The sequence below is a fragment of a genome, unplaced genomic scaffold, assembly GCF_019419815.1.
Source record: "Pyrus x bretschneideri cultivar Hongxiangsu unplaced genomic scaffold, Pyrus_bretschneideri_v1 Contig50, whole genome shotgun sequence".
NCBI classification, from domain to species: domain Eukaryota; kingdom Viridiplantae; phylum Streptophyta; class Magnoliopsida; order Rosales; family Rosaceae; genus Pyrus; species Pyrus x bretschneideri.
This window is the reverse complement of record NW_025999788.1, coordinates 780,001-802,274: the sequence shown is the minus strand read 5'-3', so window position 1 is coordinate 802,274 and position 22,274 is coordinate 780,001. Positions and strand designations below refer to the sequence as shown.

The 22,274-nt window shown below is 38.2% G+C and overlaps 5 protein-coding genes across 7 annotated transcripts in view; all 5 read right to left on the bottom strand.

Moving 5' to 3' along the window:
* Window positions 1-3,097: 3,097 nt before the first annotated feature.
* On the bottom strand, window positions 3,098-7,235 carry LOC103955004 (cysteine-rich receptor-like protein kinase 34). Of its 2 annotated transcripts, none has more exons than XM_048569823.1 (9): window positions 7,097-7,235; window positions 5,244-6,598; window positions 4,958-5,059; window positions 4,645-4,850; window positions 4,303-4,513; window positions 3,940-4,177; window positions 3,686-3,833; window positions 3,288-3,605; window positions 3,098-3,211 (listed from the first exon to the last, which is right to left on the bottom strand). In XM_048569823.1, the coding sequence occupies exons 2-8, from the start codon at window positions 6,322-6,324 to the stop codon at window positions 3,294-3,296; spliced, it is 2,298 nt and encodes a 765-aa protein (XP_048425780.1). In that variant the 5' UTR covers window positions 6,325-6,598; window positions 7,097-7,235; the 3' UTR covers window positions 3,098-3,211; window positions 3,288-3,293. The 2 variants fall into 2 exon arrangements, with proteins under 2 accessions (XP_048425780.1, XP_048425781.1); XM_048569824.1 differs by having other exon boundaries at window positions 4,958-5,056.
* On the bottom strand, window positions 7,134-8,341 carry LOC103952035. The gene is made up of 2 exons (XM_048569826.1): window positions 7,367-8,341; window positions 7,134-7,252 (listed from the first exon to the last, which is right to left on the bottom strand). Exon 1 carries the CDS (start codon window positions 8,255-8,257, stop codon window positions 7,415-7,417), a length of 843 nt encoding a protein of 280 aa, XP_048425783.1. The 5' UTR covers window positions 8,258-8,341; the 3' UTR covers window positions 7,134-7,252; window positions 7,367-7,414.
* Window positions 8,342-13,009: 4,668 nt separating this feature from the next.
* LOC103952071 (G-type lectin S-receptor-like serine/threonine-protein kinase CES101) lies at window positions 13,010-16,089 on the bottom strand (the record flags this gene model as incomplete). The annotated part of the gene is made up of 8 exons (XM_048569765.1): window positions 13,010-13,163; window positions 13,342-13,659; window positions 13,740-13,887; window positions 13,994-14,231; window positions 14,357-14,567; window positions 14,695-14,900; window positions 15,008-15,106; window positions 15,246-16,089. Coding segments are annotated over 7 exons (2,058 nt in total), but the record flags the coding sequence as incomplete, so codon positions are not given.
* Window position 16,090: 1 nt separating this feature from the next.
* On the bottom strand, window positions 16,091-18,261 carry LOC125470540 (G-type lectin S-receptor-like serine/threonine-protein kinase At1g67520; the record flags this gene model as incomplete). The annotated part of the gene is made up of 6 exons (XM_048569764.1): window positions 17,770-18,261; window positions 17,329-17,493; window positions 17,091-17,189; window positions 16,778-16,983; window positions 16,440-16,650; window positions 16,091-16,314 (listed from the first exon to the last, which is right to left on the bottom strand). Coding segments are annotated over exons 1-6 (1,386 nt in total), but the record flags the coding sequence as incomplete, so codon positions are not given.
* A 1,006-nt stretch (window positions 18,262-19,267) lies between these two features.
* Window positions 19,268-22,274, bottom strand: part of LOC103952034 (G-type lectin S-receptor-like serine/threonine-protein kinase At1g11330) — a 15,224-nt gene continuing 12,217 nt past the window's right edge. Inside the window, exons 6-9 of one of the 2 annotated variants that reach the window (XM_048569820.1) lie at window positions 20,724-20,757; window positions 20,385-20,619; window positions 20,111-20,261; window positions 19,268-19,839 (exon numbers count right to left, since the gene is read on the bottom strand). In XM_048569820.1, coding sequence (XP_048425777.1) covers window positions 19,540-19,839; window positions 20,111-20,261; window positions 20,385-20,619; window positions 20,724-20,757 — 720 coding nt within the window. In that variant the 3' untranslated portion in view covers window positions 19,268-19,539. Of the gene's footprint in view, window positions 19,840-20,110; window positions 20,262-20,384; window positions 20,620-20,723; window positions 20,763-22,274 lie in introns of those variants that run through there. The other variant, XM_048569821.1, reaches the window with a different exon arrangement.

The window sequence follows — 22,274 nt, the reverse complement described above, 5'->3', positions numbered from 1 at the left end:
CCTGAGGCGCGTCTTCCACCGCCTAGGCAGCTCTGGCAAAGCCTTAGGCCCACTCCCTCAAAACAGAGACGGCAACCCTCAAGTCCAGTCTAAGAGGGTGCCTAAGCTTGTTCTGAGGCGAGCCTTTTAAAACATTGAAACAAATACACACACATACGGGATACTAGACAAGACATTAGATATCAAATATTTACATACATGTTTTAGACTTGTATGGTTATCAAAAGCACACATATATAGATTCTGTATGCCTTACCTGCAATTCTTCGTACAACAGTCTCCTCCAGAGAAGAATCCACACAGCAAGTCGCACTCACAAACCTTGTATTAGTATTAAAAGATATTACATGCAGTTCAGATAATCCGTATAGAAGTCTTTTGATAATAACTGATAGGATTTAATAGGGTAAAAAATATTTAAAAAAATATTTGTAAGAGAATAAGATAACTCAAGCAAAGTCGTTCTTCACAAGAATTGATATAAATAAGTTGTACTTAAAATTAAATCTTAATTAACTATTAAACACAAGATTTAAAAAAGATCGAAATTGTGAATCAAAATAACAAAAACATAAAATAAAATTGAAAACAACTATATTAACAATGATTGAAATTGGCAACAAGTAAACAAACAGGTTCCGGAAAATCAATTGTAAAGGGCACTAGAGCTTAGCCGCATATTAACAATTCTACGTGGTTTTACCCATTATCTGTGAGTTAACAATCCTATGCAATTCATATGTAATATTTAGATTGAAAATTACCATCTTGACCAACGTAACCCAATTAAGCCCAAAGCATCAAACTGGCAGTACTATGCAGTCAACCTTCTTTTATTCATCACAGTCAAACGGCTTAAAAAGAAAATTTAAAATTTTAATACAATTATCTCTCATGAATCCACTACAATTAAAATTACTTCAAAATTTCTTCATTTGATCAGTTTTAGTTGTTTGAGCTTAAAAATACTAATAACTTTGACTATTTTATTATTTTTAATTGTTATAGCCCACCCGATAAGTAAAAGTTAGATTTGAATCCCATCCGAATTCAAGTTGTGGGAATCCTCACATCTTAACCTTTTATCATACATCGTGCGGTCAAAAATTATTTTAAATATATTTATTTAAATTTAAATACAAATAATATTTATAAAAAATTAATTACACGATGTACAATGATCTAAAGATCCTCAGAATTCCTACAAACAGAATCCCAATAGAATCCTCATCCGCAAAAATTCTGAATACTAAGACTACTTTTAGAAAAAACAATAGTTAATAAATATTAAATAAATTGTTTACTTTAGTAAAAGTTCTGCACACGTTTCCTAGGTTTCCTAGGAACAGTCTATAGGTTTAAATATTTTATTATTTAGGTTTCATAGGGGGTAGTCACACACGGTTTTAGGTTTATAGGTGTAATTATTAACTTTTATTCTTTTATTCAATTTAATCAGTGCTTCCACGTATCGTAGGAAGCTTCACCTTCGGGTGATGAGATCTACAATATTTCTTCATAAGTGTAATCCAGTGTTATATAGCTTCACATTCGGGTAATGGTTATATTTTCGAGCGACTATGATACCCCTAGTTGAGTACATCATTGATGTGATTTACGGATGTTTTATGGATTTGCCTTTGGTCGACTATATTACCATTACTAAGTACTGGTTTACACGTACATGCTTTACGAATATTTTTAATGGCATGCTAGAGTTTCAGAAAACCTACTATGTAGTATTATATATGTATTTTCAAAACAGGAGGTTAGTATGTTCAGAAAGAAAATGATTTTCTTATTATTAGTTTTAATATTATAAACTTTGGTCCATTCATCCTTTGTTTTGCGCCCTCTTCATGAGTTAGAATCGAGGCATCCGATTTCGGTGTCAGGGCACTTCCACGTAGGTATTTTTGAGTCTTCTTAGCGTATGACCCATTCCTTTGTTTATACATTTTTATAATAATTCTTTCACATTATTATTGATTAGTTGTATGCTCTGAACACGTTTCTGCATTGACATATTTCTTTCTAATTACATATTTTAATTTGCATGCATGTTAAAATAACTTTATCATCCTCAGATATCAATCAGCATGTACTTATCCTAATATTTGAGGATATCAAGATTGGGCGGTCAATAGTGATTGAATTCACAACCTCTTTCCCACGTAAATCACATCACCCAATTTTATTTTTCTTAACGTATCTGTCATATGCAAGACTTTTTTTGTTTAACATGAGAAATAAGACTTTTTTTTGGGAATATGGGGAGTCAAACGGCGTCCTAGATTTTTGACCTAATATTGAGTTTGGTTTCATGACATAATTCCTGAATCAAACACACCCTAAAAAAATATATACAAAATCAATAAGGTCATGTGACATGACATCATTTTAATACGAAAGGTAAAAACAATCTAGTTTCAATACTAGGAAGATTCAATTGAACAAATTCTTGGAAACTATGACTCAAAAAATTCTAGACCTTCAGTATTTTTGACTAACGATAAGCGTTTAAGATATATTCTTTATAATATTAGAGAAATCGAACGGTTGATCTATAACTCGTAAAGTGATTGTAACTCAAGTAACTTTACTCCCCAATTTTATATAAAACATAAAATAAAAACAAATCCTAATTTACATAGTAATTCTTTTTTATAGCTAGGGACGACTTCGACTATAGCAATGCAATTAATATACACTAGTTTTGGATGGAGAAGTTTCAAGATTAAGCATGGGATGGGGAGAGGCGAGAGACTTGGATGGAGAGGTGAGGTTTTATGAGTTAAACAGTGAAGCAAGGATGTATTACTTAAAACTTTAGAGACCGTATGTTGGGCTATATATAATATACGTTCCATGGATAACTGTTTAACTCATAAACGTTTTGAGTGTTTTAGACATATGCTTATCAAAAGTTTTCTCGTTCTATCAAACAATACGAAATTTTTTAATTGAATGAAAGACATACTATTTTATATATCACAGTACTCTATTTTATATATCACAGTACTTCATGGATCATCATCACATATCCTTAATTCAAAGGTAATATATGAGCATCTAGTTTTATTTTTATTTTATTTTATTTTATATAGGGACTACAGAAGCAAGCACCCTCTGCAAATTAAATTCTAAAACTTCTCAAGTATCTTGAAAGGTGCCAAAAGCCATCAGCCAACTCCAGTTGATGCATACCCTTCTACATTTACAAAAACAGCGTGGCCGTTAATTAAGCAGAAGCAAAACACTTGTTCAAGTGTAGTTATGATTTTTACCTTTAATTAACGTGCTTCAAAATCAGAAATGGACATGTGGTTTGCTGAAGCAATTTCAAGTTGCTGATTCCCACTTATACCAGCCTCCACCGTTCTCCTTCCAACAAAAAATGCTGGCTTTGTTGGTGATGCTAATGGTAAGCTTTCAGTTGTCAACATAGATATGACATCAGACATGGTAGGCCGATCTGCTGCATTTTCTTCCACGCAAAGCAGACCGACATGGATGCATCTTAACAGTTGCTCTTTAATAAACGAATTTCCTAATGTTGGATCCCTTAATTCTAGCCCTGCACCTTCTTTCCATAACTCCCATGCCTGAAGAACAAGGATTGCATTTCATTCTAAGGAAGAAAAATATGATTATAAATTTTAAGAGAGATATTTGTTTGTCATACATATCCTACTAAATTGAGCGCACGATCGTCATTGTAGAAGCTGTTGTTTTTCCTTCCACTTATGATTTCAAGTATCAATACCCCGAAACTGTAGACATCCGACTTAACAGAAATAATTCCCTCCATGGACTCTGGAGGCATGTAACCACTGCACCAAATGAAAAAGATAAAATAGTCAGTATACTTATCTGCAAAAATGCGTGTTTAGCAATCAAAAGGGGAAGACCATGTCAATGTGATGCAGAAATACTTACCGTGTCCCAACAATCTTGCTAGTGTTTGCTTCCAATTCATTTTGGGTGAAAATCCTTGCCAGACCAAAATCTGAAATTTTTGGGTTCATGTTTTCATCAAGTAGTATGTTACTAGCTTTTAAATCTCTATGAATTACTTTCTTTCTTGAGTATTTGTGCAGGTAAAGCAACCCTTGAGCAATTCCTTCGAGAATGCTAAAACGCTTCTTCCAATCTAGTAGTCGACCTCTGGTTGGATCTGTCCAATATGTAGAGTTAAGTAGGACTAATATTAATTAATAGTAGTAATATATGAACTTTGACAGTAAAATAAAAGTCAGATAGCAAATTTAACAAATGAAATCAAGTATCTTGGTTCCTCACCAAATAAAAAGTGGTCCAAACTTTTGTTCTGCAGATACTCATATATCAACATCATCTCTTCGCCATGAATGCAAAATCCGAAAAGCTGAACCAGGTTTGTATGTTGGAGTTCATATATAAGTATCAGTTCATTCTTGAATTCTGATGTTCCTTGCCCTGAACATTTCGAAAGCCTCTTCACAGCTATTTCTTGTCCCATCGCCAATTTCCCCTGAATTAATAATCCATATCATGTTTTTGCTGTCATCTTTAGGTAAATGAAGCTAATTCCTTTTTTTTTTTTTAATTTTTTCAACAGCTTTTGAATTAGAAGCAGAAATTTTTGTTTTTTCAAAATGTTACCTTAAAAACCGGTCCAAACCCTCCTTCTCCTAGCTTGTTTTCTTCAGCAAAGTTGCTTGTGGCAGCCACGATGGTTGAATAGCTAAAAATGCTTAAATCATGATGTCCTATCTTTCCATCATTTCGGAGACCATTAACATCATCAGTAGGTCGATTAGATTTCATGAAGTTAAGCATTTCGCTCTCAATCTCTGTCCGGTTCTCACCTATACAGATCAATTATAAGAAATTAAAGTTTCAATGGAGACAACAATAGTCAAAGATGTGAATAATAATCCTGTCTTACTGGTGCACATGATTTAAAGAAATATACCAGCTGATGCAAGGGCTGATCTTCTTCGTCGGAGTAGATAGTACGCGGTGCAAAGCACTAGAGCAGCAGCTATAGAAATGCCAATCCAAAACCATTTATCTGCTGCATCATAAACAATTAGCTAGCAACATATGCAATCAGTGTAACACACGCACATGTACGCATGTATGCATTAATTGTCTTCAATTTTTGGATGAACTAGGTCCTGCAGGTTTCTTCCGGAAAATGAAGAAAAAACCGAGACAGAGAGCAGAAGTTAAGACAACATTAACAAAGATAGAGGTACCTAATAATACTGATTCCACGCGTGTCACAGATTTCCGGCTCAAATCGGGTTTGCAGCCTCGGTATATATCCTTCGGATCAAGAAAAGAAAACCCTTTTGAGCATTCGCAGTTTGGCCTTTTATCTGGTTTGAGCGTACAGATACTGTTGTAACCGCAAACACCAACGCCCAGTTTTAGGCAAATATCATCCGGCATATACACCAGAGGACTAATCCAGCTTGCATTTCCAGTGAAGTTTTTCGGGTGAGAATATAAAGCGAAAATCCCATCAAAATCAAGAGTTGCCCTTATGTAGTTGTCCCTCACCGACACTCCCTCTGTCCTCGTAAGAGGGACTCTTCCATCATTTTCTCTCAGAACAAACATGTCCCCTGAGCTGCTGAACACCAATTGTTTGCCTTCACTACCTGGCACTTTCCCTGCGGTGGTGTCCGTGTGGAAGTAAGGAGGGTTGGCATTACCTGTTGTCAAGTTGACGGTTCTGAGCATGAGGTTTCCATCACCTTGCAAGAGCAGCTGGAACCGCCCTTTTGTGTAGTTAGTCTCCGATTGTCTACACGAAAGCGTCCCATTTCTCTCAATTGTCTGTCCAGGCAAAACGGTGTCTGTAGGATGGTTGAAGGTCCCCCACAAGCTCCCCGAGTTTTCGTCTTGAAGGACAAAGTTTCCGGTGTCATTCATGACCCCGTTCGCAACAATGCCGGAGGTTATTTTGGATTTCCATATCTCTTCACCCTGAGGATTGTTAAGAACTAGTCCACTGTTGTCAGTCAAGTTCAGAACTGATCCCCTAGGTGCAACCATGGGGTTGTTACCGTCATATGCATATGCATACCAAACTACGGTTTTGACTGGGATTTTCGCATACCATATCGAAAGCAAGAAATGATCATTGTTTCCGAGGGGCGAAAATCCAAACGCGAAATCACCGGATGGAGAAAGCCATGATGAGGAGTCGCCTGTAGTTGCAGTTAGAGAACTCCCAACTGCTACTCTTCCATTATTTTGGGAAATCACAGAAATTGGTAGCAAAAACAAACAGGAGAAAAAAAGCATCTCTACAAAAAGAGCCACTGCCATTGCAAAAGCACCAATTTTTCAACTTGGCTTGATTGATTAGCTATATTTCTTAGTAAAGCATTGGTCCTTTTTATATCTTCTAGTAAATGTGTATGCACCATAGTTTAGGCTTGACTAATCTCCGTGCCTGTCATTTTCTAAGTTTTTGCCTGGAAGTGAACGCGTCTACCCCTTTTTTTTAAGTCAGTGTTACGCATCAGCCACGACATGACCTCAGACCTCACTACGTCACACACAAAGATATCTCCGAGCCTACAGAATAATTTCTCCGAACCTATACATATGGTGGTCAAATTACACATTTAATCATTGTTCAAAATACAAGAATTTCACTTTTAAAAAAATAAGGATAAAGTACAAAAAACTATCTCAATTATTAGTGTCACGACATTTTCATACTTCATCTTTTAAAATTGACAATATCATACATCATCTTACGAATTTGTGCCAATGTTATACCTTCCGTTAGCATGCCGTTAATTTGTCAGTTAAATACTGACGTGGCTTGATCCATACCTCACTTTCTATTAAAAAATTAAAAAAATATTAAAAAAAACTAAAAAAAAATCATTTAATATTTTTAAATATTAAAATAATAAAGAAACGTTAAAAAACCAAAAATCAAAACCTTTCGTCCCTTCCACCCCCTCCCCCCTTCCCTCTCTCCCCATCTTCATCTTCTTCCCTTTTTTTTTTTTTTTTTTTTAGAGAACAATTGTGGCATTATTAATATAATGGTAATGTAAGTTTAGCCCGGACCCTACAAACTCACCAGAAACTTACATATGAATTTATCCTGCATTCAGACGCTAGCAAGTCTAATGGCACATTCATAATCCTTTGCACACGATTTTAGAATGCAAATTTGCCGCATAAATCCGAATTCAATTGCGTATATACACCAAAACCTCTCACTCTCAAAATGGACCTGACAAGTGTGACAGCAGTGATTAGAGCATACACAGATTCCATCAGGTTCCCAACATCCTTCATTCTGAATAGAAAGCTGATGCCGAAATGATACAAAGGAACCTTTGCTTACCGAGAAAAAGGATATATAGAAGCCGTTTGTATGCTCCAATCAATTTGGCTACCTCAGTGCATCAACCATTCTGCAATTGTGTTTCTTACGCCGACATCTGTGATGGGACTTTTGATCCGCGAATGTACTCTCCCCTACTATCTTTATTATAGAATCAGCATCTCCAAATTGATCGCCCCAAAATAATACCCGAGTATCCTCTTCCTCCTCATCAAACTCATCGCCATAGCCGAACTCCGCGTCCCCGCGATAACCCGGTTCACTGCCGTACTCGGACTCATTCCCCTGAGCATCAAAACCCCCAGTGGGACCAAACCCAACACCCACATTCTCCTTCTCTCCATTACCCTCACCTCCATCTCTCTCCTTCCTCGAATTCCTCGCCTTACTCACATCCGACGCCCAATTCGCATCCCCATTCCCAAACGGCCCCCCACTCGAGTCCGTCCCCACTGCCATTGGAAAATCTGAACATGTCCCATATGCCACCGAAGCCCTAACCGAGCAGCACCTTCGGGTCTCACTCCGCTCACTACTCCTCCCGAAAATCGACCTCGACCCACGACGCCACCGCTTCTTCGCGATGAACTGAAAGCTCCAGTTCCTAGTATGGTGTCCGCTGGAGATCGTCATGTCGTCGTCGACCAAGGTAAGCCGGGATATGTCGATAACATCGATAGAAAAAGAAGTCGTCCTATTGAAGAGGCAGGGGCGCTTGGTGTGGACGAGGAGGCCATTGGATTTGCGATCAGCGGAGTCTAGGGTTTTAAAGGTGGGCGTGGAGGTCGTCTGCTGCTGCTGCTGGTGGAAAGGTCTCCAACCATGGAGCTGGAACGAACAGGAATTGACGGAGTGCCATGAATCCAGGGATTTGTGTGACAACCCCTGCATAATCTTCAACCAAAAAAAAAAAAAATTGAAAACCCATCAACCCCCAACCCCCCGAAGAAGAAGAAGAAGAAGAAGAAGAAGAAGAAGAAAAAAAAAAAAAAACCCCTAACCCAGTTCTCCCCCCCCCCCCCCCCCCAAAAAAAACCCAGTTCGTCCCCCCTCCCCCCCAAAAAAAACAAATCCAACCCCTTGCAACCCAGTTTGAAAAAGAAGGAGGAGGAAGAAGAAAAAAAAAAAAAAAAAAAACCCAGATCCCATTCGCCAGGGCGATTCTGTGAGGGATGGGTTCGAGGTTGGGTGGGTGCAAGGGTGGGTGCGGAGGGTGGATGCGAAGGGAAGACGAACTGGGATTTTTTTTTTTTTCTGGGTTGCAAGTAGAGGCTCGAGTGGGGGGGGGGGGGATGGGGGAAGGGATGAAGGTTTGTTTGTTTTTTTTTTTTTTTTCTTCTTCTTTTGTTTTCTGGGTTGCAACAGGTAGATTTTTAAGGGAGGGGGAGGAAGGGAAGGGGGAAAGGGACAAAAGGTTTTGTTTTGTTTTGTTTTTTGTTTTTTTTTTTACTTTTCTTTATTATTTTAATATTTAAAAAATATTAAATGATTTTTTTTTTTTAGTTTTTAATAATATTTTATTAATTTTTTTAATAGAAAGTGGGTCCTGAATCAAGCCACGTCAGCATTTAACTGAGAAATTCACGCCAAGCTAACAGAAAGTATAACTATCACATCCCGGCCCGGGGTGGATCACTTCCTGGGCCCGCTCCACCACCGTAGCACGATATTGTCCGCTTTGGGCTTACCATTCCCTCACGGTTTTGTTTTTGGGAACTCACGAGCAACTTCCCAGCGGGTCACCCATCATGGGATTGCTCTAGCCCCCTTCTCGCTTAACTTCGGAGTTCCTACGGAACCCAAAGCCAGTGAGCTCCCAAAAGGCCTCGTGCTAGGTAGGGATGGGAATATACATTTAAGGATCACTCCCCTGGGCAATGTGGGATGTTACAATCCACCCCCCTTAGGGGCCCAACGTCCTCGTCGGCACACCACGGCCAGGGTTAGGCTCTGATACCAATTTGTCACATCCCGGCCCGGGGTGGATCACTTCCCGGGCCCGCTCCACCACCGTATCACGATATTGTCCGCTTTGGGCTTACCATTCCCTCACGGTTTTGTTTTTGGGAACTCACAAGCAACTTCCCAGTGGGTCACCCATCATGGGATTGCTCTAGCCCCCTTCTCGCTTAACTTCGGAGTTCCTACGGAACCCGAAGCCAGTGAGCTCCCAAAAGGCCTCGTGCTAGGTAGGGATGAGAATATACATTTAAGGATCACTTCCCTGGGCGATGTGGGATTGCTCTAGCCCCCTTCTCGCTTAACTTCGGAGTTCCTACAGAACCCGAAGCCAGTGAGCTCCCAAAAGGCCTCGTGCTAGGTAAAGATGAGAATATACATATAAAGATCACTCATCTGGGTAATGTGGGATGTCACAATAACATTGGCACAAATTCGTAAGATGAGTATGACATTATCAATTTTAAAAGATGATGTATGAAAGTGTCGTGACACCAATAGTTGAGGTAGTTTTTTGTACTTTACCAAAAAAATAATATAATAAATAGTTCTATATATAATGACACCGAGACTTTTTGTAATAGAACTTATTGTCTCTCTCAACTCTTTGTAATGTTGCAAGTTGGAGCAATATTGATGTAATTAGTAATGGCCCGCTGACTTGTCTCTCTCAAATCTCTTTTCATCCTACTTTCGTCCCTTGTCCGTTTTATGATTCTACTTACTTAAGCACTTATAAATGTTCCAAATCAGCAAAGGACTTGTAACTTAAATAATTAAAAATATTTATCACTACACTCGAGATTCTAGGTTCCAAAATATAATATATATGAATGTTCCAAACCAAAAAGACTAGTAAATACGAGCATGACTCACTCATCTGCCAGCCATTCAAGTCCACCAGTCAAAATTCAACAATGGGGCTCACAAAGAAAATTTTGAAAAGCATATGTACATGGGGCTCACAAAAAAAATTTACAAAGAAAATTTTGAAAAGCATATGTACATGTGAGCAGCATATGTACATGGGGCTCACAAAAAAAATTTACAAAGAAAATTTTGAAAAGCATATGTACATGGGGCTCACAAAGAAAATTTTGAAAAGCATATGTACATGCAGATTGAGGACGGATACAAGTGGTGTCAAATCTGAAAAGAAACCTCCAGGACCAAAGCACATGCACATGCAGATTGAGGACGGATACAGGTGGTGTCAAATATGAATACAGACCTCCAGGACCAAACAAAGGCGACCAAGCCTTCAAGTGATAAGAGACTTATGAAAAGTGCAAAAATATCTTCACAAAAGCAAAGACGACTAAGTCTCCATTTATGTATTAAAAAAAAACTAAGTACTAACTGAAGTTTTTAATGTATGATATACGTCGTTGGGGTAAAACACCCGAGGCCGAGTTGAGATAATCACAGGGTTGGGGAATTGAGATCCTCTCCGAATGTCAGTCTGGCGCAAATAGACATAGAGACCTGAACCACTTATTTTAAATCATATGGTCTTCATTTAGCCTATCATATTGGCCCACATCACACAAGGGGTCCGAATCTCTCTCTCCCCTCTCTTGAACAATTTGGATATCTCAGTCTGTCGATTTTGGACTGCGAGATTAAGAGAGAATCTGATTTCGGGTTTGAGGTGTGGTTCGACAACCATTTGAAGCCCATTGAGGTGTGCCCCATCTCATCAGGTCGGGTCAGCCATTTCGTACCAGGTTAGATCCCAGGTCAGGCCAGCCATTTCATTAGCCTAAGATGGACATGACAAACAAGGCGCTTGGATATTGCCTACTGCGACCAAATGGACCCATGGTGTGTGTAAAGCCCACCTCAGCTCGATCCATATTTGATCAATACTACAGAGAAGGTGGAGATGAGGTAAAGGTAGAGTAAGCTCCGAGTCATGTGGAGGTCAGTCGAGATTGAACACACGTTCATAGAATCATAGTATCAAATTCAAGTCCAAATTTTAACACTACGAAACCGAAAAGCATGCAACTCCGAAAAGCATTGTTTCAGTCCAACAACCCAAGCTTCCTTAAAAAACTAAGACAAAGCGACGACACTAGGAAACGGAAAAACATGCAACTCAGAAAACCATTGCTCTAGTCCAAATGAGGTTCCTCAATGCCTCAAGCTTTTCTAAACACCATAGCCTGAACCTTTTCCTTTGCGCCTTCTTTGCTTCACCAGAAACGTTCTTAATGAGCTCCTCTTCAAATTTGGGACGAGCAGGCATTAGGTTGTGCACAATGCTGTAAATGCCCCTAGCCCTTGCCACACCCTAGGCGCATAGGCGTGCATGTCCGACCTGAGTTATCTCATTACGCGCGCAGTTAGATCTTCCCATATTGACATCCCTGCTGTCTATTCTCCTGCGAATCCTTCTGCTGGTGACTTCATCCGGGTCCATTTTCTTGCTCCTCAGTGCATGTTCATCTGCTTTTCCGTGTTAATAAATATAGGAATCCCATAAGAAACAGCATTTGAAAAAACAGAACCTAATAATAACAACAAAACTAGACTTCATCCTCAGTGCATGTTCATCTGCTTTTCCACTTCAAAGCAGCTGACGGCACGATTCGTACTTGGACTCCAAGATGTCTAGATTATGGGGAAACCAGCCTTTTGTCCAAAACACACAAAGAAGTGTATTTTCCGTTTATACCAATTAAGTGTGTTGAAGCATGTCCCACATGGCCACATCGGAAACTTGTTGAAGTTTAAATCCTCTTATATAGAAAGTTCGACTACTAATTGCCTTGAGGCCTTAATTTTGTATAAAACCATACCTACTGAATTGCACACGTGCTTAAGTTACGGTCACTATTAATGGTAATTAGTAGTGGGCCGTTGGGCCGTCTTAAAAAAACTGGTACAAAGGGCAATTTATAGAAGCAATGTTGAGATAAGGGCAATTCATCTGTCCTTTTTAGAAGGATATATATGAAGCAAGGTTTATCTGCTTGCATAGAGTAGAAGCAAACCGGTAGCAACAAAACCAAATCAGAGTGAAGATATAAGAAAAACCGTATGAGGGAAACGATGAACGGAAGGAATTAGGAGTAACTAGAAAAAATGCCCATGCATTGCTACGGAACCTGAATGCACCAGTCTTAACTACATGAATAAGACACATTTAACCTTAAAAAAAATTCAACATATTCATGAACGAACAATATGGAGAGTGAAATTGCATCCTAGATTTTTGACCTAATATTGAGTTTGGTTTCATGACAGACTTCCTGGATTAGACACACCCTAAAAAAATATATACAAAATCAATAAGGTCACGTGACACGACATCATTTTAATAGGAAAGGTATAAACAATCTAGTTTCAATACTAGGAAGATTCACTCGAACAAATTCTTGAAAATTATGATTCAAAAAATTCTAGACCTTCAGTATTTTTTACTAATGATAAGCGTCTAAGATATATTCTTTATAATATTAGAGAGATCAAACGGTTGATCTATAACTCGTAAAGTGGTTGTAACTCAAGTAATTGTTTAACTCATATACGTTTTGAGTGTTTCTAACGTATGCTTATCAAAAATTTTCTTGTTCTATCAAACAATACGAAAATTTTCAATTGAATGAAAGACATACTATTTTATATATCACAGTACTTCATGGATCATCATCACATATCCTTAATTCAAAGGTAATATATGAGAATCTAGTTTTGTTTTTATTTTATTTTATTTTATTTTATATAGGGACTACAGAAGCAAGCACCCTCCGCAAATTAAACTCTAAAAACTTCTCAAGTATCTTGAAAGGTGCCAAAAGCCATCAGCCAACTCCAGTTGATGCATACCCTCCTACATTTACAAAAACAGCGTCGCCGTTAATTTATTGATCTTCTTCCCAGGACACATACCAATTTGCGAGAGTGGTTTGAGTGATGCTAATTAGTCAAGTAAAGTACAGTCTTTTTAATTAAGCAGAAGCAAAACACTTGCTCAAGTGTAGTTGAGGCACTACAAATATGATTTTTACCTTTAATTAACGTGCTTCAAAATCAGAACTGGACATGTAGTTTGCTGAAGCAATTTCAAGTTGCTGATTCCCACTTATACCAGCCTCCACCGTTCTCCTTCCAACAAAAAATGCTGGCTTTGTTGGTGATGCTAATGGTAAGCTTTCATTTGTCAACATAGATATGACATCAGACATGGTGGGCCGATCTGCTGCATTTTCTTCCACGCAAAGCAGACCGACATGGATGCATCTTAACAGTTGCTCTTTAATAAACGAATTTCCTAATGTTGGATCCCTTAATTCTAGCCCTGCACCTTCTTTCCATAACTCCCATGCCTGAAGAACAAGGATTGCATTTCATTCTAAGGAAGAAAAATATGATTATAAATTTTAAGAGAGATATTTGTTTGTCATACATATCCTACTAAATTGAGCGCACGATCGTCATTGTAGAAGCTGTTGTTTTTCCTTCCACTTAGGATTTCAAGTATCAATACCCCGAAACTGTAGACATCGGACTTAACAGAAATAATTCCCTCCATGGACTCTGGAGGCATGTAACCACTGCACCAAATGAAAAAGAAAAAATAGTCAGTATACTTATCTGCAAAAATGCGTGTTTAGCAATCAAAAGGGGAAGACCATGTCAATGTGATGCAGAAATACTTACCGTGTCCCAACAATCTTGCTAGTGTTTGCTTCCAATTCATTTTGGGTGAAAATCCTTGCCAGACCAAAATCTGAAATTTTTGGGTTCATGTTTTCATCAAGTAGTATGTTACTAGCTTTTAAATCTCTATGAATTACTTTCTTTCTTGAGTATTTGTGCAGGTAAAGCAACCCTTGGGCAATTCCTTCGAGAATGCTTAAACGCTTTTTCCAATCTAGTAGTCGACCTCTGGTTGGATCTGTCCAATATGTAGAGTTAAGTAGGACTAATATTAATTAATAGTAGTAATATATGAACTTTGACAGTAAAATAAAAGTCAGATAGCAAATTTAACAAATGAAATCAAGTATCTTGGTTCCTCACCAAATAAAAAGTGATCCAAACTTTTGTTCTGCAGATACTCATATATCAACATCATCTCTTCGCCATGAATGCAAAATCCGAAAAGCTGAACCAGGTTTCGATGTTGGAGTTCATATATAAGTATCAGTTCATTCTTGAATTCTGATGTTCCTTGCCCTGAACATTTCGAAAGCCTCTTCACAGCTATTTCTTGTCCCATCGCCAATTTCCCCTGAATTGATAATCCATATCATGTTTTTGCTGTCATCTTTAGGTAAATGAAGCTAATTCCTTTTTTTTTTAATTTTTTCTACAGCTTTTGAATTAGAAGCAGAAATTTTTGTTTTTTCAAATGTTACCTTATAAACCGGTCCAAACCCTCCTTCTCCTAGCTTGTTTTCTTCAGCAAAGTTGCTTGTGGCAGCCAAGATGGTTGAATAGCTAAAAACACTTAAATCATGATGTCCTATCTTTCCATCATTTCGGAGACCATTAACATCATCAGTAGGTCGATTAGATTTCATGAAGTTAAGCATTTCGTTCTCAATCTCTGTCCGGTTCTCACCTATACAGGTCAATTATAAGAAATTAAAGTTTCAATGGAGACAACAATAGTCAAAGATGTGAATAATAATCCTGTCTTACTGGTGCACATGATTTAAAGAAATATACCAGCTGATGCAAGGGCTGATCTTCTTCGTCGAAGTAGATAGTACGCGGTGCAAAGCACTAGAGCAGCAGCTATAGAAGTGCCAATCCAAACCCATTTATCTGCTGCATCATAAACAATTAGCTACCAACATATGCAATCAGTGTAACACACAAGAAATGTATGCATGTATGCATTAATTATCTTCAATTTTTGGATGAATATATATCAAGTGGTATGAATTTGGACTTGCATGGTTACCAATTTTTGTGCCAGAGGATTTCGTTGACTGGAACCTTTGGACGCACCCTCCACCGGTGTCATAGCCGTCACAGTTCTGTGCTTGTACAATATTCATCCGTCCTTCATATTCCTGAAGTATCCCACTACTGTATAGCACCCATTCTGGTTCAAGACTCTGATCAACTACAGAAGTGTAAGTGAGGTAGCCATAATTTTCGTTAGATACAATGCTAAAATTGTACCTCTGCTTGGACACATTAGGCAAAATAAATTCAAACGTTCCATCTGATCTCAAGACTCCACTAGTCCAATAAAGCACGCCACTTCTATTGATTTTCAATTCATGTTCAATCGGGTCCCAAACAAGACTGAAAGGCCCTGGAGCCGGGTTGTAGGTATCTACATATGATACAAGTGACCAGATGTGGCCATCACTGCGGTTGACACCTAACTTCATACCCGGTAAAAATGTGTCTCCTGGATAATCAAAACTTTGCCAAAAAACCCTCGATCCATTCATTTCTTGCAGTACAAGATTGCCAGAATCTAAAAGGGTAGCCACAACACCGCTACTAGTACCATTACTAGTTTGTGGAGCAGAGCTAATGACAATTGGATCTTCACCCGTTTGAGTAATCTTCAATGTGTAATTCCAATCCAAGGTAAGAAGTGGAGATGAAGATGATGAAATAGGTCTGTTTCTGTTGCCAATCCAAGCTTTGTTTGGGTTGTATTTATTGCGGCGGATGACTAAATAGGTGAAGTTGGAATACAGTTGCTCAACGAAAGACAAGGTGAACTTTGCCGATGCAGATTCTAAGGAACTCAAGGAATCAAGTGTGTCCCCCGGTGCCAATGTGTCCCTTGCTAGTGTTTGCTTCCAATTCATTTTGGGTGAAAATCCTTGCCAGACCAAAATCTGAAATTTTTGGGTTCATGTTTTCATCAAGTAGTATGTTACTAGCTTTTAAATCTCTATGAATTACTTTCTTTCTTGAATATTTGTGCAGGTAAAGCAACCCTTGAGCAATTCCTTCGAGAATGCTTAAACGCTTCTTCCAATCTAGTAGTAGACCTCTGGTTGGATCTGTCCAATATGTAGAGTTAAGTAGGACTAATATTAATTAATAGTAGTAATATATGAACTTTGACAGTAAAATAAAAGTCAGATAGCAAAGTTAACAAATGAAATCAAGTATCTTGGTTCCTCACCAAATAAAAAGTGGTCCAAACTTTTGTTCTGCAGATACTCATATATCAACATCATCTCTTCGCCATGAATGCAAAATCCGAAAAGCTGAACCAGGTTTCGATGTTGGAGTTCATATATAAGTATCAGTTCATTCTTGAATTCTGATGTTCCTTGCCCTGAACATTTCGAAAGCCTCTTCACAGCTATTTCTTGTCCCATCGCCAATTTCCCCTGAATTGATAATCCATATCATGTTTTTGCTGTCATCTTTAGGTAAATGAAGCTAATTCCTTTTTTTTAAATTTTTTCTACAGCTTTTGAATTAGAAGCAGAAATTTTTGTTTTTTCAAAATGTTACCTTATAAACCGGTCCAAACCCTCCTTCTCCTAGCTTGTTTTCTTCAGCAAAGTTGCTTGTGGCAGCCAAGATGGTTGAATAGCTAAAAACGCTTAAATCATGATGTCCTATCTTTCCATCATTTTGGAGACCATTAACATCATCAGTAGGTCGATTAGATTTCATGAAGTTAAGCATTTCGTTCTCAATCTCTGTCCGGTTCTCACCTATACAGGTCAATTATAAGAAATTAAAGTTTCAATGGAGACAACAATAGTCAAAGATGTGAATAATAATCCTGTCTTACTGGTGCACATGATTTAAAGAAATATACCAGCTGATGCAAGGGCTGATCTTCTTCGTCGAATTAGATAGTACGCGGTGCAAAGCACTAGAGCAGCAGCTATAGAAGTGCCAATCCAAACCCATTTATCTGCTGCATCATAAACAATTAGCTACCAACATATGCAATCAGTGTAACACACAAGAAATGTATGCATGTATGCATTAATTATCTTCAATTTTTGGATGAATATATATCAAGTGGTATGAATTTGGACTTGCATGGTTACCAATTTTTGTGCCAGAGGATTTCGTTGACTGGAACCTTCGGACGCACCCTCCACCGGTGTCATAGCCGTCACAGTTCTGTGCTTGTACAATATCCATCCGTCCTTCATATTCCTGAAGTATCCCACTACTGTATAGCACCCATTCTGGTTCAAGACTCTGATCACCTACAGAAGTGTAAGTGAGGTAGCCATAATTTTCGTTAGATACAATGCTAAAATTGTACCTCTGCTTGGACACATTAGGCAAAATAAATTCAAACTTTCCATCTGATCTCAAGACTCCACTAGTCCAATAAACCACCCCGCTTTTATTGATTTTCAATTCATGTTCATTCGGGTCCCAAACAAGACTGAAAGGCCCTGGAGCCGGGTTGTAGGTATCTACATATGATACAAGTGACCAGATGTGGCCATCACTGCGGTTGACACCTAACTTCATACCCGGTAAAAATGTGTCTCCTGGATAATCAAAACTTTGCCAAAAAACCCTCGATCCATTCATTTCTTGCAGTACAAGATTGCCAGAATCTAAAAGGGTAGCCACAACACCGCTACTAGTACCATTACTAGTTTGTGGAGCAGAGCAAATGACAATTGGATCTTCACCCGTTTGAGTAATCTTCAATGTGTAATTCCAATCCAAGGTAAGAAGTGGAGATGAAGATGATGAAATAGGTCTGTTTCTGTTGCCAATCCAAGCTTTGTTTGGGTTGTATTTATTGCGGCGGATGACCAAATAGGTGAAGTTGGAATACAGTTGCTCAACGAAAGACAAGGTGAACTTTGCCGATGCAGATTCTAAGGAACTCAAGGAATCAAGTGTGTCCCCCGGTGCCAATGTGTCCCTTGCATCATGACAAGCCCACAAGCATGCAAAAATGATCAAGAAAATTGAGTTCTTCATCATCACACATGTAGCCATGCCACAAGACAATGAAAAACTTGGCTTAAAAAAAAAAACACGATTAAGAGGCGTGTGAGTTTAGTAAACACCTTGGAACTACATAATTTTTTTACAATTACCGGAAGACTTCTGTTTTCATTCAAAATTCAAAGAAAGACTTTTGACTTACTGATTTAAGTATTTTGACAGCAAGGATTTTCTATTAATTTTGGTTAGAATATAACTTGCATTTAGAACAATGACCACCTCCTTTCTTTCTGCGCAAGTCACAATACCCACCTACTCCGGCCTCTGAACTTTCTCATTGGTTTCTTTCTTCATCAGTACACTGGTTGATCTCTTCTTTGAAAGAGATGGAATTAACGCATTTGTGGAAGAAAGGAAAAACAATAATATCAGGTAGTAATAAATAAACCAGAGAACTGTACTTGAAAGAGATGGAATTAACGCATTTGTGGAAGAAAGAAAAAAAAATAAGATCAGGTAGTAATAAATAAACCAGAGAACTGTACCTGACAAGTATATTTAGCTGAGTCACACCAAGCATGATTGATACCCTTAAGGCGCACCAAAATCCCAATTCGACAAGGCATCTACTGAAATAATTTCAATTAAGTTGTTAAACTTTTATTGTATTATTTCTTTGAGGTTTTGGCTACATGGAAGGGTGATATTAGAGAGACTATATATTTAAACTATATTTTGTAGATTACATGATGTTACCGTTGTTGCTTGGATTCCTTCTTTAAATCGTTAAGAACATGATCTCCCTAAAATTTTTTCCATGTAATCCCCATTGTTGAGAAGTTTCTTTTCTTTTCTAATAAGTTTTGGCAGGTCTAAGAATGTGAGGGAGACCATTTGACCCATCCTTATGCCAGATAATGCCACACGATTTTTTTGTTTAAATACCAAAAAAAGATTAACAGTGTAGGAGATTTGGATTAAGCAACATAATAGTCTCGCCATAATAATTTAGTGCAAACTCACTACCCACAAAAGTCAAACCAAAGACTCTCACCGCTTATAAGTGAAAAAAAAAAACAACTAAATTACTTTTTATTTAGAGAAAGGTGAAAACCAACATATGTTAAAATTCTTGGAAAACTTGGAGTCTTATTGTCACACAACTTCCTTTGACTGCATAAATTGCATAGAATCCCTTTCGTATGATTTGTGTAATAGATAAATAAAATCTAACTCATTTAATAGTAATTAATAGGATGGTGAGCTTACTACCACTCAAGAGTGGTGATAAAAATGAACTGAGACAGCTCTTGCAAGTATATTAAACCGAGCCACAACCTTCAACGGGCAACCATTTCGGAATTGGACAAACAATTTATCGACATATCTTCTGGCTCCTTTCCACCGGCCACATGATTTCTTTCAGTGAAAAATGCTGGCTTTGTTGGCATAGGTAATGCCACACTTTCATTTGTCAACATAGATATCACATTGGAGATGGTCGGCCGTTCACCTGCATTTTCCTCCACGCATAGTAGACCGACATGGATGCATCTAAGAAATTGATCCTGAATACAGGAATCCTTTAGTGTTGGATCCATTAGTTCTATCCCTGCGCCTTCTTTCCATAGCTCCCATGTCTGAAACAATATGAGTTATGATGACTTAATTAGGATACCATCATGACCGAACCTCATGAGAAAAACCGCTTTGGGAACTTCCGTCATGTGACAGGTTGAGTGACCTATTTTGTTATCGTTAAAATTCTTCAACACCTGACAAATCCTAACGGGACGATACATGCTACTCAACCAGCCATATGTCACGAAAGTCCGCACCGAAGTTCTTATCAACCCGGACACCTCAAAGGAGAAGAATAAAGAATTAAATGCAGAGGTTTGTATTACGTACATATCCTACTAAATTTAGCACACGCTCATCATTGTAGAAGCTGTTGTTTTTCCTGCCACTTATGATTTCGAGCATTAACACCCCAAAACTGAAGACATCAGATTTTATTGAAAATATCCCCTCCATGGCGTATTCGGGAGACATGTAACCACTGCACCAAGTGAAGAAGGAAAGGTAAAATATCTATGTTTTTGTGTACGCATCTATAAAATTCTATAAAATTGCATTTCATGTATCCAAAAGCAAACATGTGATAAGAGCATTGCGTCCTTACCGTGTCCCAACAATCCTACCAGTATTTGCTTCCAATTCATTATAGTTGAAAATCCTTGCCATACCAAAATCTGATATTTTGGGGTTCATATTTTCATCAAGTAATATGTTACTAGGTTTCAAATCTCTATGAATTACCCTCATTCTCGAGTATTTGTGCAAGTAAAGCAATCCTTGAGCTATTCCTTCAATTATACTGAAACGCGTCTTCCAATCTAGTAGAGCTCTGGTAGAATCTGTAATATAGAGGAAGCTAACTAAGAATATATCAATGAATAAAAAGTTCGAACAAAGGAAATCAAATGCTAAATTAATGTAGTTCTAATTAGTTCCCAGTTACCAAATAAGAAGTTGTCCAAACTTTTGTTTGGCATGTACTGTTGAATAAGAAGAGTATCCAAGATAACTCTAATGATCCCAAGAAGAAGAAAATAGAGCACACTCTTAAAGAAAACTCACAAAACAAACTAATTAGCAAAGCTTTTCTTATTTAGCTCTAGGCTTTGTTTTTCCTTGGATGATTTACAATGCTTGGGGACTTGGGTATCTATAGCAAACCAAATGAAAGCTACACCACACACTTAATTAAACTAAGATTATTTGCTACCACACAAAACCCATTAATTGCACCTAATTTTTTCCACTCAACCATACCTAACATTGATTCTCAACACTCCCCCTCAATGTTAGCTCTCATTCTTTGCACTGTGCTGAGCAGATAGCGAAAATTTTCGAGCTTGCCTGTACTTAAACTTTTTGTGAACAAGTCCGCAACTTGATCATTCGTCTTGACCTGTCTCATCTCAATCTCTTCTTGTAGAACCTTTTCTCTGATAAAGTGGTAGTGCACTTCCACATGTTTAGTTCTTGCATGAAAGACTGGATTTTCCGCCAAGCGAATGGCCGATTGGTTATCACAGTACAATGATACTGGATAATCTACTGGTTGATGTAGATCACTCATCAACTGTACCAGCCATGCATTCTCTTGAGCTGCCATTGCTGCTGCTCTATACTCTGCTTCTGTGGTTGACAAAGATACCGTTGACTGTCTCTTGCTACACCAAGAGATGGTTCCAGAACCAAGCTTAAACACATACCCAGTTGTTGATCTCCTGGTGTCATGATCTCCCGCATAGTCAGCATCACAGTAACCAACTAACTTGCAGTCTTCACCTTTCTTGTACAAAAGACCATAGTCAATTGTACTATTCACATATCTCAGTATTCGTCGAACTGCTTCCAAATAAGGCTTCTTTGGATTTTGCATGTACCGACTCATTACACCAACTGCATAAGAAATGTCAGGTCGAGTCAAGGTTAAGTAGATCAGACTACCTACCAATTGTCGATACATTGTCGCATCTTCCAAATCTTTTCCTTCATGTGCACACATTTTGGCGTTTGGTTCCATCGATGTCAAAATTGGCTTGCATTCGAGCATTCCAAACTTCTTCAATAAATTTTTGGAATATTTTTGCTGACAGAGAAATATTCCTTCTTGTGTGCGATCAATCTCTAGACCAAGGAAGTGCTTGAGTTGGCCAAGTTCCTTCATCTGGAAACGGACTGATAAATTCTCTTTCGTCCGAAGAATTTCTGCCTCATCATCACCGGTTATGATCAAGTCATCCACATACACTAGCACGATAGCTAGCTTTCCTTCATTGGTTTTGACAAACAAGCTGGAATCTGTAGGTGTTACTGAATAACCACTTTGTGTTAGAAACTCTGCAATCTTACCGTACCACGCTCTTGGTGCTTGTTTCAAACCGTAAAGTGTTGTGCCTTGGCCCGTTCGTTAGTGCGGAACCGAGATTCAGATTACAACCTCACCAAAATCACACACAGTTGAACAAAATAAAATTCAAGAAATAAAGACACAGAGAAA

Bases quoted from the DNA above. Each gene is read 5' to 3' on its own strand.
- LOC103955004 (XM_048569823.1), bottom strand. From the start codon at position 6,324: ATGGCAGTGGCTCTTTTTGTAGAGATGCTTTTTTTCTCCTGTTTGTTT. The intron at 4,514-4,644 runs GTAACATTTTGA...TTATTAATTCAG, and splicing joins GGTTTGGACCGGTTTTTAAG to GGGAAATTGGCGATGGGACA. The intron at 3,606-3,685 runs GTATGACAAACA...CTTGTTCTTCAG, and splicing joins CGCTCAATTTAGTAGGATAT to GCATGGGAGTTATGGAAAGA.
- LOC103952035 (XM_048569826.1), bottom strand. From the start codon at position 8,257: ATGCAGGGGTTGTCACACAAATCCCTGGATTCATGGCACTCCGTCAAT.